We start from the raw sequence: 21,432 nt of genomic DNA, 5'->3' as shown, positions 1-21,432 counted from the left end.
GCTCTTGTACATTCTTCCTGATGGCAGCAGTGAGAAGAGAGCATGGTCTGGGTGGTGGGGGTCCTCGATGATGGATGCCGCTTTCCTGCGACAGCACTCCGCGTAGATGCGCTCATTGGTGGGGAGGGCTGTACCCATGATGGACTGGGCCGTATCCACTACTTTTTGGAGGATTTTCTGTGCAAGTGGATTGGTGTTTCATGATGCAACCAGTCAATATATTCTCCACCGCACATCTATAGAAGGTTTTGTTCTGTTAGTTCCTGTGATCTGGGATGTTTTGAAGGAGTGCACGTTGCAAATTTCTATCTGTTGAGAATTGCTTCTAAACGGTAAGTTGCACAGACCTTCAGCTTGTTGTAACGTGAACAAAGTCACCAGAGAGAGTGACTGAAGCCAGTGGACATAACCTGGTTTACTAGCAGGCATAATACTGAGACACTTTCAGAGGAAGAGGCCTGCTCGACCCAATACATGCTGAAGATCAAAGGACAATTCTACAATGCTTCCTCTGAATGACATAGAACTTTCACACCCCTTTCTTTGCACCCACACTCTTGGCACCCAAAGTGAATGTTCATCAGCACCGTCTGGTTTTTCAATAAACTGCTGTTTGCAGCTCTAGAAACCTATTGCCCAAGGCTGCATTTTAAATTCAATATACAGTCCATGTTCAGGATGAAAAGTCCATAGGTAACAGTTTAGTGGTGGGGCGAGTGAGTTGAAGAGCCTGATGGTTGAAGGGAAATAACTGTTCCTGAACCTGGCGGTGTGGGTCCTGAGGCTCCTGTACCTTCTTCCTGATTGCAGCAGCGAGAACAAAGCATGACCTGGATGGAGGATTGTCTGTTCAAGGGCATTGGTGTTTCCATACCAGGTTGTGATGCAGCCAGTCAATATACTCTCCGCTGCAGATCTATAGAACACACATCTCTGTCCTTGAACAGGCTACCGGCCCCTTATTTACAGAGGGTGTGCGATACAGTTTGGTGAAGGTCCTCTGGGTTAACTCCTGGGGTGGGGAGAGATCATCACTAAGGGTGGGACTCTCCTTAAGGAGGAGAGCACGTGTCCAACTGTAACACGTGTCTGAGGAGGCTTCTTTTTAATGAGCTCCCCCTCCTCATCTCCAAAGTTCTGGGCTTCATTTGGAAGGTAGGCATTTATTGCCTGAGTGGGGATGAACCAACTCCTGCAACCATCCCCAGATGGGGAAGGTGTTCCCACACAGTCCTGGGGTGTTCCCAGAATTTAGACCCCAGCGAAGAAACGGCTGATATATATTTCTGAATGGTGAGTGCTCGGAAAGACATGAGATATAGGAGCAGGATTAGGGAAAACGATGCACCCACTCTGCTCCACTTTTCCATCATGGCTGATTTTTAAATTTAATCCCTCTTAGCCCCATTCTCCTGCTTTCCCCGTCAACTTCCACTTTAATGACTTGACCTCCACAGACATCTGCGGCAATGAATTCCAAAGACTTAACACCCTTTGGCTAAAGAATTTCCTGATTTCTCTTTTAATGGGACATCCTTCTATTCCGAGGCTGTGCCCTCTGGTCCTAGAATATTGTAAACCTCCTCTCCACATCCACTTTTCAATATTTCATAAGCTTCAATGAGATTCCTACCCGCCCCCCCCCCCCCCCAATTCTTCTGAACTTCAAGTCAAGTCACTTTTATTGTCATTTCCACCATAACTGCTGGTACAGTGCACAGTAAAAATGAGACAACGTTTTTCAGGACCGTGGTGTTACATGACACAGTACAAAAACTAGACTGAACTATGTAAAAAAACAACACAGAGAAAGCTACACTAGACTACAGACCTACAATGGACTGCATAAAGTGCACAAAAACAGTGCAGGCATTACAATAAATAATAAACAGGACAGTAGGGCAAGGTGTCAGTCCAGGCTTCGGGTATTGAGGGGTCTGATAGCTTGGGGGAAGAAACTGTTACATAGTCTGGTCGTGAGAGCTCGAATGCTTTGGAGCCTTTTCCCAGACGGCAACAGGGAGAAGAGATTGTATGAGGGGTGCGTGGGGTCCCTCATAATACTGTTTCCTTTGCGGGATGCAGCATGTAGTGTAAATGTACGTGTTGGCAGGAATGTCAGTGAGTACAGTCCCAGAGCTGTCTGATGCTACTTAAACATTAACCTTTTCACTCCCGGGATCATTCTCCTCTGGACCCCAGCAATGCCAGCACACCCTTCTTAGATGAGGGGTGCAAAACTCCTCAGACTTCCAAGTGAAGTCTGACCAACTGGCTTATCAAGCCTTAGCCTCACATTCTTGCTCTTGTAATCCTAGTCCTCTCAAAATAAATTGCATTTGCCTTTCTTACACTGACGCAACCTTTAGGAGTCCTGCACAAGGACTCCCAAGTCCCTTTGCGCCTTGAATATTTGAATTTTCAGCTCACTTAGAAAATAGTCTCCGCTGTCATTCCCTCTACCAAAGTGCATGACCATACACTTCCCCACAACAAATTCCATCTGCCAATATTTTGCCCATTCTCCTAATCTGTCCAAGTCCTTCTGCAGACTCCCTGCTTCCTCAATATTACATACCCCTCCCTCCTGTCTTTGTATTGCCTTTGATCCTGGCCATAAAGCCATAAAAGACAAAAGTCAATGATAATAAACCTAATTCTGCCACTTAGCAAGCCATGCCCAAATATTACCCAGGTCTTTACTGTGATGGGAGATTTGCCCAAGGAGTGGTGAATGGAACTGAATTTCGTGCCGGCTTCAGCGAATATTCCTACCCAATGAAGGAAGGTTGGGCACAACTGAACCAGCAAAATGTCTGGACCCAGGACCCTAACCCAAGGGGAGCTGCTTAGGGAACATCTCTCATTGTGCGGAAGAAGGGGGCACACAAGTTCAGGCACAAAAAAAAGGGTATGCTTGTGAAACAAAATGCTACCTGGTACATCATCATCTGGTAATGGGCGAGGGCAATGCACAGAAAAGGCTGCAGAAAGTCGTAAATTCAGTCAGCTCCATCATGGGCACTAACCTCCTCAGCATCGAGGACACCTTCGAAAGGTGATGCCTCAAGAAGATTGCACCTATGATTACGGACTCCCATCATGGCACGAGGCCATGACCTCTTCTCATTGCTATCACCCGGCAAGTACACACAACTCAACATTTCAGGAAAAGCTTCTTTGCCTCCGCCATCAGATTTCTGAACGGACCCTGAATCCTCACTAATGTTTTACCCCTCTTTTTGCATGGCTTTCTGCTTTTTAAAAAAATACATACTTATTATAAATTGTAGATTTTCTATTACGTACTACTGCGCAAAACAGATTTCACAACGTATCCCAGGTGATTCTGAATGGACAGGAATTTTCTTCTGTCACCCAACACCCCAAAGCTGGGAATTCATTTAGGAGTGGGTCAGGGAGAGGGGAGAACAGGCAGCGGTGTGGAAGCAGGGGAAACAGCCTCACTGATTGATCAGGAGGGGATGATGCCTGTCCCAACGTCATACTCCTTAGTGAATGGGAGGAGCCACTACAAGCAGCAGAGGTGATATCAACAAATGCTCCCACTCCCTCTCTCCCCCCACCGATCCTAAACCCGAAGCTTCACCCTCACCTTGACCAGCCTCCTCGGACCGCTGCAGCGTGGGCCTCAGTGGCCGCGGGGCCTCCTTGTCCAGCGCCCTGAGCCCACGGGCCTCGTTGAACGCGGACGGCAGGCTGGCGGCGTTCACCTGCCGGAGCTGCTCGAAGTCACTGAGAGCTGCCGTCAGGTCCCAGTTCTTGCCTGTAGGGAAAACGGGAGACGTCACAGTGGCAGCTGGTGAGGGGAAAATCAGCGAAGGAGAGGGAACATCATTGGAAGTGGTTCTGAAGGACCAGGGTACATTAGGGTGATCAGGACACCAGCAGGGATAAGCAGGAGGGGAACATAGACACAGTGAGAAAGGAGATGGAGAATTGGAATACAAAAAACAAGGTTGTGAATTTGGGATACAGGAACAGAAGCATTTTGGGAATGAGGGAAAGAGAGGTGGCAGGAGATTGGGACTGACTAGAACATAGGGAGAAAAGAGGAGACATTGGATAAACTTGGTATTGGGATACAGGGTGAGAGGGAGGTGTTGGTTAGGTTTGGTATTGGGATAGGGATAATGTTTGGAATTATCACAGCATGGATACAGGGCTCTGAGCTGCAGGTTAAATTGGGAACTGACACAGGCCGGTGGGAAGAGCCCAGCATCACAGAAATCCCCTCTCACCTTCGAGCAGATCCCGAGCCAATCCGGGCTCCGCTCCCGTTGAGCGAACGAAGTCTGACAGGACGGTATCCATGTCGACAGTCATGTGATCATGAAGTCCTACTGCTCATTGGCCAGCTCTGCATCTGGACAGGTCAGAGGTCAATCCATCACCCGCAGGACAGCCTGTGGGATCTTCCATGCGGCAGATCACTGGAAAGGTGCAGAGAGGAGAGCAGTGGGAGAGGGGGGAGAGAGGTAGAGCCAGGGGGTGGGGTGGGGAGGGGGAGAGAGAGCCAGGGATGGGGGACGGGAGGAGAGAGACAGATCAGGAATCAGGCACTTTGGAGTCTGGACTGACCACTGGATCAGTTCCCAGTGGATGGGGTATGGGGAGGTGGCGTGTTGTCCTATAATTCAATGCTGGCAGGCCGATCTCCCAGAACTGGGGTAGGCCTATGAGACAGTCCTCAGGGCAACCACCCATGTCCAGGGTGTCAGAGAAAAGCCAGCAACTAACGAAAGAGTGACCCAGCACCAAATGGGCCCCTCAGGTGACCAAGTCCGGTGCCAACCATCAGCCTGCTATCTAAGCATCATCTTTCAATTTACTCACATTACTGTCAACTTCCCTCAGACCCACACACCAGCGGGAAGGGGAGAGAACCAATCGCAGCAGCTGGTTGGCACACCAGGCTGCACATTACTGGGACATTTGAGGAAAACGGAGCACCAGGAGAAACCTAAGCCGCCATGGGGAGAATGCAGAGGATCCACTGCAGATCAGCATCGAACCTGGGACTCTGGAGCCACAAGGTGTCACCGACGAGGGGCGTTCAGACTCTCGAGCAGAAGGGATGGGGTTGGAGATGGAGGACAAAGGGGAGATTGAGCGGGTGCTGATGAAAGCATGCAGCAAGCTTGCCTTTACTAGTTGAAGATACACTCAGTGGCCACTGTATTAGAAACAGGAGTGCATCTAACAAAGCTGCTTCAGGAGTGGAACCCGGTATGGCCTGCTGCTGTGGCCCGTCCACTTCAAAGTTCAATGTGTTGTGCATTTAAAGATGCTCTTCCGCGCACCACTGTTGTCATGTGTGGTTATTTGAGCTGCCGTCACCTTCCTATCAGCTCGAACCAGGTCGGACAAACTTGGGTTGTGCTCTCCAGAGTGGCAGGGGCTGAAGGACGCCTGATAGGGGTTTTTTAAGAATATGAGAGGTAGAGATAGGGTAGACGGCCAGTTCCTTTTCCCTTCAGTCTGACACTAGAGGGTATGCATTGAAGGCGAGAGGGGAGGGCAAGTTTTTTTTTTTTTTTTTTTTTTTTTTTTTTACAGAGGGTGGTGGGTGCGTGGAATGTGCTGCCAGGTTGGAGGTGAAGGGAGATAGCACTCAGGCATATAAGAGGTACGCCTCTCAAAGTCCAACCATACGTTCTCGTCAAGAGAGGTGGAGATGGGCAAGGCTGGCCAACAAGGGCTCTGGTAAAGCTGTATAGGGAATCCCCTGTACAGCAGATGCAATGGACTGCAGAAGTGTTGAGGAGAAAAATGGTTCGACACAGCCAAGAAGGGCCAAAAGGCCTGTTTCTGTGCCGTAATGTTCTGTGGTTCTAACTCCAACCAGACCATTGACTCCCGAGGACAATGGAGACGGGAGGTCATCAAAGGCCTAAACCCCACTGGGAGCAGAGAGCCCAGGTAAGGAAAACGGGTATACCACACCTGAACATGCAGAGATGGTGAAGAGATGGGCTCTCTGCAGGTAGAAGGGATTACATTAGTAAGGAGTTTAATTAGCTAGACAAGCATCATAGTCCGAAGGGCCTGTATCACTGTGCACAAGGGCATGGGAAACGCGGAGATCTCTGAAGGGTTTGGGCTCTTTACATTCGATACCATACCGGGGCAGACCCCAGCCTCATCCGAGTGTCCAACAGACGGAGGGGGGGGGGGGGGGGGCAGAGAAGAATAGGATGTGGCCTCACATACCATGATACGGTGAGGTTGAGCCAGCCGACCACCGAGGGGTCTCCTCGACACTCTAGGGCGTCATCACAGAACCCTCCTCCAAGGTGATCGCAGCCCGTCTGGAAGGAGAAGAGAGAGTCAGAAAAACCGAGCGGCCACCCATCCACAACTACACTCACAATTTACAGGGAGCTACAGGTGGCCCCCGTTTTTCAAATGTTCGCTTTACGACAGCTCGCTGTTATGAAAGACCTACTTTAGTACCTGTTTTCGCTAACCAAAGAGGATTTTCACTTTTTCGAAAAAAAGATGCCCACTTTATACATGTGTTTACCCCTAGAAAGACTACCATGACCGTGAAGCCTTGTGCGGGCAGTTGTGTGCGCATGTGTGTACGTGCCGATTTTTTTTCTCCAAATCGATTTTGGCTCGCTGCCTTCCTGATTTTGATAAGTGAAACTGCAAACAATATATGTACTACATACAGTATTTCTACTTTATATAGGCTGTATATTTATCATATCGTTCCTGCTTTTCCTATGTATTAGTACTATTTTAGGTTTTATGTGTTATTTGGTTTGATTTGGTAGGTTATTTTTTGGGTCTGGGAATGCTCAAAAAATTTTCCCATATAAATTAATGGTAATTGCTTCTTTGCTTTACGACATTTCGGCTTACAAACGGTTTCATAGGGCCGCTCTACCTTCGAATAGCGGGGGGAAACCGGTATTAACTTCAAAGCTTCATCAAGCGACTGGTGGGACACTGGGATGGGTGGCTGGGAGAGGGAATCACTGAGGGTTGTGGGGGAACAACTGGAAAGGGGCTGGGGTAACATTCCCAGGCAGCGGACAAATACCATGGGAGAGGGGAGAAGGTAAGTGGTAAAGCACATAGATAGACACACACACACTTTACCAGACCTGTGGGATCACTGCAGACTGGACACAGATTGGCAACACCCCACCAGTCAGCCTGCTCCCGATCTCAGTCTGTGCCGGTCACGGCTGTTTTACGGTCAGTGCTCGGACCGCGCCACCCCACCTGTGAACAAACACCGCACAAACAAACTTTAAACTGATGCCACACTGCCACTCCTCACCAGTACGAGAGCTGGGAGATGGCAGCGACACCCCTCCCACCTGCTCCCCACTCTACACCCCTCCCTCAATGTACGCACATCACTGCTGTTACAGCTGCCGTTCAGCACAGAAAGTTGCTCTTCAGCCCACCACATCCGTGCCTGCCTCTCTCTGCTCACCACTGCGCCCAATCCTAACCCAACCTCAGCAACAGAGCACTACGCACCACCTCTTTCATCCTCACTGCACCTTTATGTTCGCCTTGTTTCTGACCATAGACCGAAAGGCACAGGAGAAGAATTAGGCTGTTTGGCCCATCGAGACTGCTCCGCCATTCCATTCCCTTTCTAGCCCATTCTCCTGACTCACTCCCTCCTCAGGAAACTAAAAAACAGAACAGTACAGCACAGGACAGGCCCTTCAGCCCACAATGTGGTGCTGACCTTTTAATCTACTGTAAGATCAATCTAACCCTTGCCTCCCACAAAATCCTCTGTTTTTCAATCACCTGTGTGCCTATCCGAGTCTCTTAAACGTCCCTGAAGTACATGAACCTCCTAGCAGAGTGTTCAACATGCCTCCCACTCTCTGTGTAAAAATAAACTATCTTTGCAGGAACGTATGGCAGGAGGGATGGGAGGGAAGCCAACCACCTTGTTAAGAGTGATTTTTGGGTTTAGGTCATTTACATTTAGCAAATGGCTTTGGCCATCAGTCTCCGTTCCTTGGCAATGTATTGTGGATTCAGTCCGTAACAACGCATTTCCTAACAGCCCAGTCCAGATGCTGCTAGCACCGGTGGGACGGATGCCGATCAGAGGGTGTGAAGTTTGTACTAGTAAATATGGAACTGCCCTTTCTCAAAATAAATATTGAGCCCCACGTTGGGCCAGCAGACCTTTCCACTGAAACCATCTCCATATGATGCCTGCTGTACCTTGTTTTGTTGAATAAAGAAGCTGCTTTGTATCTACCAGTAACTCTCTTTCTGGCCACCAGTCTTCTGTCCATTGACAATGTATTGTGGATTTAGTTAGTAACAATGCATTGTCAAGGAACGGAAGACAGGTGGCCAAAGCCATTTGCTAAATGTAAATGACCTAAACCCAAAAATCACTCGAACGTTATGACCCCTTGTATTAGCCACTTCTGTCCAGGGAACAAGCCCCTGGCTGTCAACTCAATTTATGCCTCTTATCATCTTGAGCACCTCGATCAAGTCACCTTTCTCATCGTCCTTCACTCCAAAGAGAAAATCCCTAGATCGATCAGCCTGTCCTCATAGGACATGCTCTCTAATGCAGGCAGCATTACCAGAGAGGGGGGACTGACAACGTGGGGAGAGGAGGGAGGCCCAGGCCTGACTGAACCTGTGGCACAGTGGCTGATGTAACAGCGCCAGTGTCTGTAAGGAGTTTGCACGTTCTCCCCACGGACAGTGTGGGTTTCCTCCCACGTTCCAGGGCCAGCGAGTTGTGGCGACACTTGTGGGCTGCCCCTCCCCCCCAGCAGATCCTCAGACTGACAAGAAGCGAGTTCACAGTGTTTCGAGCTAATCATTAAATCCTTGGTTACCAGCCTGGCTTCAGCAGAGACAGACGGGAGAGGCACAGGGGACAGTTCTCAGTGCCCAGCATTGGGATATGGCTCAGATCACCGCAGGAATGTCAAGAACGCTGGCAGGAATGTAGAGAGGTGGGGTTGACAGAGCACTGCCTCTTGTTTATGTTCCTTGGCAGGGTGGGGGGAAGAACAGGCCCTTCAGCCCACACAGACCATGTTACCCATTGACATTAAAGATTAGATTTGTCACACATACATTGGAACAGTGAAATGCAGTGACCAACACAGTCGAAGGATGTGGTTAGAGGCAGCCTGTAACTCTGACTACTAACATAACATGCACATACTTATTAACCTTAACCAACCCCCCCCCCCCCCACCCCGGCTTTGGACTGTGGGTGGAAACTGAAGCCCCCGGAGGACTCCCACGTGGTCACAGGGAGAACGTACAAGCTCGTTACGAACAGCAGCAGGAATTGCACCCAGATCACTGGCGCTGTGAAACATTACTACCACTTTCCTATCGACTCCCACACCAGGTTCGACCCCTCACCCACACACCGGGGAGCAATTAACCCGCCAAGAACACGCAAACTACGGCGAATGCTGGGATCGAACCCCGGTCTCTGGCATTTGGAGGCAGTGCTTTAATCTGCCACTGAGCTGTCTTGGGGATTTCAGCAGGTCTGTTCAGTGCACACGGACATCCACCCCCGTCCGAACACCACATCTTACAGATCAGGTGGAAGAAAAAACCCTTTGCCCTTCCCTCTGAAGAGGAATAGGTCACAACCCTGCCCTGGCCACTGGCTGAGAGCTGACACACCACCCCTGCCATCAGCATCTGAACACAGGCAGCATTTACACGGACTGAGTCAGAGGCAGCCTGACTGAGGCGTGACACAGGCGGCCGGCACATACCACAGCCAGCAAAAGCTGATGAAGCCTGAGATAAGGAGGGAGGGGTGACCTCAAACATCGGGTGGGGGGGGGGGGGGGGCGGGAGCAGCATGAGAGGAAATCAAGCTGTTAAACTGAGTATCAGTTGTAGCAACAACATTAAAAATGTGTTCTATGCACAGCAGACAGCCAAGGGCGAGGTTAGTACGGGGCAGAGGGAGTACCAGACGCTCCCACTTGTGTCATTGCCACTCCCTGAGAGCAAATTTAACTTAAGCAAACATTCCCAATGCAAGACGTGTCAGTGTCACTGAGCTTCTGGGAGAGGTGATGGGCCTCCGTCCAGCAGCAGCCCCATACTGGCACTCAGTGCACGGGCTTCAGCCGGGCCCAAGGGGCAGCTTGAAGAATTAGACTCCAAACGTGGAAAAGATTGCAGAACCAGCAATGTACCCCAGTGTCATACAGGGACAGATCCTTCCATATTGTTACTATACTCCAGTATCATACAAAGACCAGAGTAAAATTTATTATCAGCGTACATACATGTCACCACATAAAACCCCGAGATTCTTTAACTGCGGACATACCTAGCAAATCCATAGAACAGGAACTGTAAACAAATTATGAACTGCAAATAATAAATATCAATAACAGGTCTGCCCAAACCAGTACTGTACCCCAGACTTCAACAATGACAGACCCGTCCCCCAGTGTTATACAGTGACAGACCCGTCCCCACCGGTACCATACCCCAGTGTTATACAGCGACAGACCCGTCCCCACCGGTACCGTACCCCGGTGTTACACAGTGACAGACCCGTCCCCACCGGTACCGTACCCCGGTGTTATATAGTGACAGACCCGTCCCCACCGGTACCGTACCCCGGTGTTATATAGTGACAGACCATCCCCACCGGTACAGTACCCCAGTGTTATACAGTGACAGACCCGTCCCCACCGGTACCGTACCCCAGTGTTACACAGCGACAGACCCGTCCCCACCGGTACCGTACCCCGGTGTTATACAGTGACAGACCTGTCCCCACCGGTACCGTACCCCGGTGTTATACAGTGACAGACCCGTCCCCACCGGTACCGTACCCCGGTGTTATACAGTGACAGACCAGTCCCCACCGGTACCGTACCCCGGTGTTATACAGTGACAGACCAGTCCCCACCGGTACCGTACCCCGGTGTTATACAGTGACAGACCCGTCCCCACCGGTACCGTACCCCGGTGTTATACAGTGACAGACCAGTCCCCACCGGTACCGTACCCCGGTGTTATACAGTGACAGACCCGTCCCCACCGGTACCGCACCCCGGTGTTATACAGTCACAGACCCGTCCCCACCGGTACCGCACCCCGGTGTTACACAGTGACAGACCCGTCCCCACCGGTACCCGCACCCCGGTGTTATACAGTGACAGACCCGTCCCCACCGGTACCGCACCCCGGTGTTACACAGTCACAGACCCGTCCCCACCGGTACCGTACCCCGGTGTTACACAGTCACAGACCCGTCCCCACCGGTACCGTACCCCGGTGTTATACAGTGACAGACCCGTCCCCACCGGTACCGTACCCCGGTGTTATACAGTGACAGACCCGTCCCCACCGGTCCCGTACCCCGGTGTTATACAGTGACAGACCCGTCCCCACCGGTACCGTACCCCGGTGATATACAGCGACGGACCCGTCCCCACCGGTACCGTACCCCGGTGTTATACAGTGACGGACCCGTCCCCACCGGTACCGTACCCCGGTGTTACGCAGCGACGGACCCATCCCCACCGGTACCGTACCCCGGTGTTACGCAGTGACAGACCCATCCCCACCGGTACCGTACCCCGTGTTACGCAGTGACAGACCCCTCCCTACCGGTACCGTACCCTGGTGTTACGCAGCGACGGACCCGTCCCCACCGGTACCGTACCCCGGTGTTACGCAGTGACAGACCCCTCCCCACCGGTACCGTACCCCGGTGTTATACAGTGACAGACCCCTCCCTACCGGTACCGTACCCCGGTGTTACGCAGCGACGGACCCGTCCCCACCGGTACTGTACCCCGGTGTTACGCAGCGACGGACCCGTCCCCACCGGTACCGTACCCCGGTGTTATACAGTGACAGACCCATCCCCACCGGTACTGTACCCCGGTGCTACAGAGTGACGGACCCCTCCCCACCGGTACCGTACCCCGGTGTTACGCAGCGACGGACCCGTCCCCACTGGTACCGTACCCCGGTGTTACGCAGCGACGGACCCCTCCCCACCGGTACCATACCCCGGTGTTACGCAGTAACAGACCCATCCCCACCAGTACCGTACCCCGGTGTTACGCAGTGACAGACCCATCCCCACCGGTACCGTACCCCGGTGTTACACAGTGACAGACCCGTCCCCGCCAGTACCGCACCCCGGTGTTACACAGTGACTGACCCGTCCTCACCGGTACCGTACCCCAGTGTTATACAGTGCCAGACCCATCCCCACCGGTACCGTACCCCGGTGTTACGCAGCGACGGACCCGTCCTCACCAGTACCGTACCCCAGTGTTATACAGTGCCAGACCCATCCCCACCGGTACCGTACCCCGGTGTTATACAGTGACAGACCCGTCCCCACCGGTACTGTACCCCGGTGTTACGCAGCGATGGACCCGTCCCCACCGGTACCGTACCCCGGTGTTACGCAGCGACGGACCAGTCCCCACCGGTATCGTACCAGGGTTGTGAAATTGATCTCATGAACCACATCCTGCTGGGACTCCCAGTGGTGATCAGATGCTATTCTGAAGTCTGTATCCATACCCTTGTCTGTCAAGGGATACTTTATTAACTCTGTGACTCATTTGTGCTGGCAGAAAGTAAAAATAACTTTACACCAACTTCCAGCCATTTTAACTCAGAAATGGGACAAACGCTTAAACTTTTTCCTCAGAGTTCTTTCCCTCTGGCACCGGGAGGAGGAATATCACCTTTCCGTACAAGTCAGCCATTGATGTACACGTTGGGTAACACCTACTTCCTGCAAGGATAGTTTTGTAAGTGGTTTTAGCCAGGACCCATCGTCACACTGGGAGAACCAGGGACACTAAGGAGCTGTAGTTTCCAAAGTCGCACAGGTTAGGAAGTTGTGGACATGCTATGTTGGTGCTGGAAGCACGTTGGCACGTGCAGGTTGCCTGTCACAATCCTCGAACTGTGTTGGTTGTTGAAGAAAACGACGCATTTCACCACATGTGAGCCTCTCAAAGCCCCCATTGCGAGAGGTAGAAATGGACAAGACGGCTCAGCGGGGCTCTGGTGAAGATGTACAGGCCAGTCCCCTGTACAGTGGATGCAATAGGTCACAGAAACATTGATGAACTTCAACCACACCATCAACTTCACAGGACGATGGAGCTAAGGGCCCAATTTTAAACCTAATGACCTTCTCAACTAACAGAGAGGCAATAAGAGCAGAATTAGGCCTTTTGGCCCATCGAGTCTGCTCTGCCTTCCCACCATGGCTGATTAATTATTCCTCTCAACCCCATTCTCCTACCTTCTCCACATAACCTTTGACAAGAAGCTGTCGACCTCTGCTTTAAATATACCTAAGGACTTAGCAGGGTGTATGGGGTGTCTAGGGAGGGGTAGCACCTCTGGTGGGGGGCTTGTCGTGCCCTTTTTCAGGCCAGCTCATCCACCTTTGGTCCCCACCTGGCGGTCAGCTCTCACCTGTGGCTCCAAGTAGCTGTAACATGCGCAGCGGCCACACTCCGGTAAACCGTCTCGGCAGACGGGCCAAACCAGGTGAGGGTAGCCAACGGGTCTTCGACCCTGGGTGAGGTAGGAGATCTGCCTATCCCAGTGTGTGAAGTCTGGCCCTGGCGGATTGAGCGGAAGAGACCAATTAACGGTCCAACGGTCAAGAAGGCAGGCCAGAAGGCGTTGTGGAGTGCTAAGAGCACAACAAGACATTTAAGATGTCCTGGTCACCCACTGCAAGGTGCAGTGATCTCTTCAAACTCACCCGGCAGAAGGCAAAGGTAAACCACTGCTGTAACCTGCCAAGTACATGATTTCCCAATGTGTCAGAGCGGCGTGGAAGGAAATCGTCCACTAACTGGAAATTCCAGATGCAACCTAACGATGAAGGACTTGGCCTCCACAGCCGTCCATTGCAATGAATTCCACAGATTCATCAGCTTCTGGCTAAAGAACTTCCTCATCTCTGTTCTAAAGGGACGTCCTCACTCCTACATCATTCTTCTGAACTCTGGGGGCAGCTTACAGCATGGCAGTTGTCAGTCAAGCAACATCATGATGGAATTAGAGACCTGACAACAGGTTTACACAAACTCCATGAGAAATCTCTCCAGACATTGTTCAGTGCCTTCAAGATGGAGAAGCAGCCAACCCCAAGCAACAGATTCACAGAGAAACCTTAACAAGTTTCTATAGGTGCACAGTGGAGAGCATCATCAAGGCCTGGTATGGAAACACCAATGGCAGGAATGGAAAAGTCTACAGAGGTGGATACGGCCCAGTGCATCACAGCAAAAGCTCTCCGCACCATAATCAGGCCATTCGACCTATCGAGCCTGCTCTACCATTCGATCACAGCTGGTTTATTATCCCTCTCAACTCCATTCTCTTGCCTTTTTCATGTTACTAATGTTGTCCTTACAAACAAAGAACCTATCATTGGCAAAAGAAGGTGATCAACCTTCCATTTAAATGTTTATAGAAAGTATTCACTGCCCCTAAAAGTTTTCATGTTTTGTTTTAAAACATTGAATCACAGTTGAATTTGGCTTTTTTGACACTGATCAACAGGAAAACAGATCTCTACTGAGTGATCTAAATTAATTACAAATTGAAAACAAAATAATAGATTGAATAAGTATACACGCCCTTTAATATGATCTACCAAATCACTAGTGCAGCCAATTGGTTGTGGTCGATTAGCAGTTGAATGGAGAGACCACACATACAACTGTTGCCCGAGTGCTTCACCAACTGAAGCTTTAGGGAGAGTGGCAAAGAGAGAGCCACTGTTGGAAAAAAATTTTCACATGAAATATTGGTTAGAGTTTGCCAGAAGGCATGTGGGAGACTCTGCAGTCAGCTGGAAGGAGGTTCTATGGTTTGATGAAACCAAATTTGAGCTTTTTGGCCATCAGACTGAACACTATGTTCGACACAAGCCAAACACTGCACATCATCAAAAACACACCATCCCTACCGTGAAGCATGGTGGTGGCTGCATCATGCTGTGGGGATGCTTCACTGCAGCAGGCCCTGGAAGGCTTGTGAAGGGAGAGGGTAAAATGAATGCAGTAAAATACAGGGAAATCCTGGGGGAAAACCTGATGCAGTCTGCAAGAGAACTACAACTTGGGAGAAGATTTGTTTACCAGCAAGACAGTGACCCCAAGCATAAAGCCAAAGCTACACAGGAATAGCTTAAAAACAACAAAGTTAATATCCTGGAGTGGCCAAGTCAGAGCCCACACCTCAATCCAATTGAGAATTTGTGGCTGTTCACTCACGATCCCCATGCAATCTGACAAAGCTTGAGCAGTTTCGTAAAGAAGAATGGGGAAAAACTGCGTTGTCCAGATGTGCAAAGCTGATAGAGACCTATCCACACAGACTCAAGGCTGTAATTGCTGCCAAAGGAGCACCTGACGGGGGTGAATACTTATGCAGTCAAGTATTTTGTGTTTTATATTTGTAATTAATTTAGCTTGCTCAGTAGAAATCAGTTTTCACTTTGACACAAAAGTCTTTTCTGTTGATCAGCGTAAAAAAAAAGCCATATTAAATCCACAGTGATTTAATTTGTAAAACAATAAAACATGAAAACTTCCAAGGAGGGTGGCTTGAATACTTTTTATTGGCACTGTATACCCAATGAGCACGTTTACATAGAGTACTACTACAAGAGAGCAGAATCCATCATCGGGGGCCCCCACCATCCAGGCCATTCACTACTACCACTGGGCAGGCAGTTCAGAGAAGCCTGGTTCAGGAACTGTGGATAACTTCACTCACCACAACTCTGAACTGATTCCACAACCTACAGATTCACTTTTAAGGACTCTTTACAAGCCACGTTCTCAGGATATAGTTTTTAATATGCACAGCTTGTCTCCTTTTGTACATTGGTTGTTTGCCAGTCTGTCTTTTTAAGTATTGTTTTTCCACAAATTCTGTTATATTTCTTCATTTTCCTGTAAATGCCTGGAAGAACATGATTCAAGGTATATGATAACACTACCCTGAGGTTTATTTACTTGCAGGCATTTACAAAAAAATAAAGAATTGCAGTAAAATTTATGGAACACTTGAAAGTGAGTCGATCAGTTGTAGACTCAGTTTGGTGTTGAAGTGAGTGAAGCCTCGTGGTTCTGGGGTAACAACTGTTCCTGAACCTGGTGGTGTCCAACCCAAGTCTCCTGTAATGGCAGCAGTGAGGAGTGAGCGTGGCCTGGAACATGGGGGTCCTTGATCTCAATGCTGCTTTCTCGTGTGCTCGATGTGGGGAGGGCTTTACCCGTGATGCACTGGTCTGCATCCTCTACTTCCTGTGCACTTTCCCATTTCTGTTTCCACACCAGGCCGAGAGACAAACAATTAGGATACTAAATCTTGATAATAAACTTGCAACCAAATGGAGTGACTTCAACAGAGACAGGTGCAGGGGGTACTGGTCTGCAGAGAGGTGCTGGCTCTGCTCAGACACATTTGCTGACATCTGCCAGCATCGCCTTTCACCACACAGCCAGGGGACGGGGTACGACGCAGGGTGCACCAGAAGCATCAAAGCCAGGCATAGGCGTTGAGAAGAGATTGGCCGGCGCAATCCCCTCACCCCTCTTCCCACATTCAGGATTATTCCGGGCAGGTGACGCAAAAGAAGATCACATCTTTTCAGCCTCACTGCTTATGTCATTCCAGTCACCATACGTGATGAAACATGGCTGACCCTGGCTAAAACCGCACACCGTGCCTGGGTCACCGGCAACACAAATGCAGACAACCACTTATCGCCAAAAAATCATTCCACCAGCACTGTACCCAGGAGTTATAGTGACAGACCTGTTCCCATCAGTACTGTATCAGTGCTAGACAGTGACAGACCCGTCCCCACCGGTACCATACCCCGGTGTTATACAGTGACAGACCCATCCCCACCGATACCGTACCCCGGTGTTATACAGTGACAGACCCCTCCTCACCGGTACCGTACCCCGGTGTTACACAGTGACAGACCCGTCCCCACCGGTACCGTACCCCAGTGTTATACAGTGACAGACCCATCCCCACCGGTACTGTACCCCGGTGATATAAAGTGGGAGACCCGTCCCCACCGGTACTGTATCCCAGTGTTATACAGTGACAGACCCGTCCCCACCAGTACCGTACCCCGGTGTTATACAGTGACAGACCCATCCCCACCAGTACTGTACCCCAGTGTCATACAGTCGGCCCCACAGTTACTGTACCCCAGTGATATACAGTGACAGACCCATCCCCACCGATACTGTACCCCAGTGTTACACAGTGAGAGACCCGTCCCCACCAGTACCGTACCCCGGTGTTACACAGTGACAGACCTGTCCCCACCGGTACCGTACCCGTGTTATACAGTGACAGACCCGTCCCCACCAGTACCGTACCCCAGTGTTACGCAGTGACAGACCCGTCCCCACCAGTACCGTACCCCAGTGTCATACAGTCGGCCCCACAGTTACTGTACCCCAGTGATATACAGTGACAGACCCGTCCCCACCGATACCGTACCCCGGTGTTATACAGTGACAGACCCGTCCCCACCGATACCGTACCCCAGTGTTACACAGTGACAGACCCGTCCCCACCAGTACCGTACCCCGGTGTTATACAGTGACAGACCCGTCCCCACCAGTACCGTACCCCGGTGTTACACAGTGACAGACCCGTCCCCACCGGTACCGTACCCCGGTGTTATACAGTGACAGACCCGTCCCCACCGATACCGTATCCCAGTGTTACACAGTGACAGACCCGTCCCCACCAGTACCGTACCCCAGTGTCATACAGTCGGCCCCACAGTTACTGTACCCCAGTGATATACAGTGACAGACCCATCCCCACCGGTACTGTACCCCGGTGTTACACAGTGACAGACCCGTCCCCACTGGTACCGTACCCCAGTGTTATACAGTGACAGACCCGTCCCCACCGGTACCGTACCCCGGTGTTATACAGTGACAGACCCGTCCCCACCGGTACCGTACCCCGGTGTTATACAGTGACAGACCCCTCCGGTGCTATACAGTTATTGTCACCCACAAGAAATGCAGTATAATAGCAAAAAAACCTACAGGCACTCTGAAAGCACAAGAAGATTTTTGATCGATGCCCATCTCCCTCTCTGCGATGCTGTCAGACCTGCAGTCTAATTTTCAGAATTTCCTGTTTTTCTATCAAACAAGGCGTTGCACCTAGAGCTACGATGTGCCAGTGTTCTGCAGAGCAGGCAAAGTTTGAAACCGGGCTCGTCAGGAGGTGCACAGTGCAGAAGAGAACGAAAGCAAGAATGCGAGCCCACACCGAAGGTCGAGAGCCAATTTATATAACAACACAGTGCTTGCAATCCAGTTGCTTTCTAACCACAGCAATAGTGTGGGGGAAATCAGCCCTTTAACTAATTCCAATCCTCCCATACATTAGACTTTAGCAGGAGTTTGAACGCGAAACCAACCTTGGCTTCATTGACCCATTGACTGACTTGCTTCCTGTGAAGGAATGAGGAGTGGGGACAGAGCTGGCCTAAGGAGCCAGCTCAATAAGAGAAGTGGCGGCCGGGGAAAAGAGCCCGTAGCTCCGCCGTCCTTGCCCTGGGTCCAGCCACAGGAAGAGCGCACCCCCGGGGGACGTTTCCAGGAAGAGGGACTCAGTCCACCCCTCCACCTCCCGTGCCAGAAGGGCACAGGGAAAGCTGCGGCACAGCCGAGTCTATACCCACCGGGGGCAGCGCGTCCACCTGAGCCCGAGGCTTTTCTGGGGCCCAGCGGGTAGGAAGTCCGTCGCAGAGGCGGGCGGGTGGGCGCCGAGCCTTACCTTACCTTACCTTCCCTTCCCCCCGTCAGCAGTCGCACCAGAAGTGGCCACGCATCCCCGAGAGGCGGCGCCCGGCCAATGAGAGGTGGGTGGGGAGGGGTGCAGCGAGACCGTAACACTGAGCCCCGGGCTCCCGGCCGCAACGCCAAGGCCTCTCACTCCTCCCAGTGCAACCGAACCTGCTGGACCGGAGGACCCAACCTGACTGACGGGCCCCGCCAGCCAATGGTCGGCCAGGTTGCCCCTGGTTACGTTGGACACTGGAGGCCGCCAAGCCGACCAATCACCGCGCTGGGTGGGAGGGCTCGGTCACCAGTCAAGTGGGATTGGAAGGAACGTCAGTTGACGTCATCGGCGGCGGAGCGGATGATGTGACCGCGACTGTTAGTCTTGCGTCATCTGATGAACATCATAGGGAGCCAAGGTGTGACGTAATCCTGTATTGCAAAATCGAGTTTATTGCATCATCATCTGGTATGGAGAGGCTTTGCACCGGATCGAAAAAAGCTGCAGAGGCTTTGGGTTCAAGTTTGATTCCATTCCACCATACACTTAAAGAATGCTATGCATATCACATACGGGCAGGATAACCAACGAAGAAGTTCTACAGAGAACGAAAACAAAACGTTCAGTACTTAAAAAAATCAGAAAACAGCAATCAAAATTCTTTGGACATATCATGCGAAGAGAGACGTTAGAATATTTAGTTAAAACTGGACAGCTGGAAGGAAAAAGCAGCAGAGGCTGACAGAGAAATCAAATGATAGATGGATTAACATCACGGTTAGAAACAGAGGAGGCAACAACTACAATTCAGAGGGTCAGGGACCGTGATGGATGGAGAGACATGATCGCCCATGCTGAATGACAAGGCACCTGAATGATGATGATGACCATTCACTTGATACAACCAAATGGAACAGCATTCTACTGGGGCCAAGATGCAAAACACAGAACCAATATTCACACACAATGTACAACACATATAGCAGATTTAATTTTGATAGCAGGAAAACATAGTTATATATATTTTTAAAATTATAATAATAGAGCCCAATTCGCTGACTGGGATGACCTGTAGTTTGAGAGCTGTATAACTTATCTCCTTCTACCTTAGGGCACAAACTTATCAATCACCCATCTGTGGACACTTTCTGGAGGTCTGAGATCCGTATGCTCCACGACCGCTGGACTGAGTGTGTAAATGTAGGAGGGGACTATGTTGAAAAATAAATGTGCTAGGTTTTCTAAAATTGACTCTTTCTACTTTAGGCCACGAACTTATCAATCACCCCTCGTATGTTTTGGGCATTGAAAAACAACAAATTTTACAACATATCCCAGCGATAATAAACCTGATCCTGATTGTGATTGTCACGTCCAAACTTACTTGCAGCAGCATCAGGGGATCGTAACATCAGGTAGCAGCAATTACAAGAAAAGGATAAATTGTACAGTTTATTGTACAATTAGAACTTTAAAAACTCCACTTAAGTGCAAAGTGATCAGAGTGGTCATAGAGTGGGTATTGAAGTAGTGTGTAGGTTTGTGACGGTTGAACGAAAGTAGCCGTTCCTGAACCTGGGACGTCAGGCTGAGGTTGATGCAAGGCACGGATGGTGGGGGTCTTTGATGATGGATGTTGACTTCTTGAGGCAGCCCCTCCTGTAGACACTCCTAATGGTGGGGAGGGATATTCCCGCGATGTACTGGGCTGAGGCCACCCCTCTTGCAGCTGCTTACGTTCCTGTGCATTGGAATTACCGTATCAGGCCGTGACTATGGTATGTCAACAAATACACTCAAAAACTTATATAGTTGTAGCGTGGAGAGCATTCTGACAGGCTGCATCACTGTCTGGTATGGAGGGGCTACTGCACAGGACTGAAAAGAAGGTTGTAAATCTAGTCAGCTCCATCTTGGGTACTAGCTTACAAAGTACCCAGGACATCTCTAGTGAGCTGTGTCTCAGAAAGGCAGAGTCCATTATTAAGGACCTCCAGCACCCAGGGCATGCCCTTTTCTCACTGTTACCATCAGGTAGGAGGTACAGAAGCCTGAAGGCACACACTCAGCGATTCAGGAACAGCTTCTTCCCCTCTGCCATCCGATTCCTAAATGGACATTGAATCTTTGGACACTACCTCACTTTTATTATTTTTGCTTTATTTGCACTTTTTTAAACCTATTTAATATACGTATACTGTAATTTATTTATTGTTATTGTTATTGTTGTAATGTGAGTATTATTAAAAGTAGGTTAATACTAATCGGGAAGCTGTTGGTAGCAAGAGGCAGGATCCGGGGTTGGCAGGGTCTTTACTTCCGCTCTTTTTACTCCCAGTATGCATTGTATATAGTTCCTCCACCCATGCCACACGAGGTACCTGGAAGCCTCTATTTTGTAAATATCATTTGCCGTCCCAGATAAAGATGATCTTTTGGCCATCAAATTGTCGAGTGGTCCTTTTGTAAAGTAGAAGTTACCACAGTTATTATCGTTATTTTTATTTCATTTATTATTTGTTTTCTATGTGATGTATCGCATTGAACTGCTGCTTCTAAGTC

At 50.2% G+C, this 21,432-nt stretch overlaps 1 protein-coding gene across 5 annotated transcripts in view; it reads right to left on the bottom strand.

Annotated features, from left to right (window-relative positions):
• The window catches only part of LOC140735733 (OTU domain-containing protein 7B-like), a 33,086-nt gene extending 14,010 nt beyond the window's left edge, over nt 1-19,076 (bottom strand). The window contains exons 1-4 of one of the 5 annotated variants that reach the window (XM_073061163.1): nt 18,870-19,076; nt 6,235-6,332; nt 4,263-4,454; nt 3,617-3,787 (exon numbers count right to left, since the gene is read on the bottom strand). In XM_073061163.1, coding sequence (XP_072917264.1) covers nt 3,617-3,787; nt 4,263-4,347 — 256 coding nt within the window. In that variant the 5' untranslated portion in view covers nt 4,348-4,454; nt 6,235-6,332; nt 18,870-19,076. Of the gene's footprint in view, nt 1-3,616; nt 3,788-4,262; nt 4,455-6,234; nt 6,333-7,131; nt 7,256-18,869 lie in introns of those variants that run through there. The other 4 variants (XM_073061165.1, XM_073061166.1, XM_073061164.1 and 1 more) reach the window with 4 other exon arrangements.
• Between the last annotated feature and the right edge of the window lie 2,356 nt (nt 19,077-21,432).

Source organism: Hemitrygon akajei, chromosome 11 (genome assembly GCF_048418815.1).
Source record: "Hemitrygon akajei chromosome 11, sHemAka1.3, whole genome shotgun sequence".
NCBI lineage: Eukaryota > Metazoa > Chordata > Chondrichthyes > Myliobatiformes > Dasyatidae > Hemitrygon > Hemitrygon akajei.
Note: the sequence above shows the minus strand (reverse complement) of the source record. Positions and strands in the feature narration are given on the sequence as shown.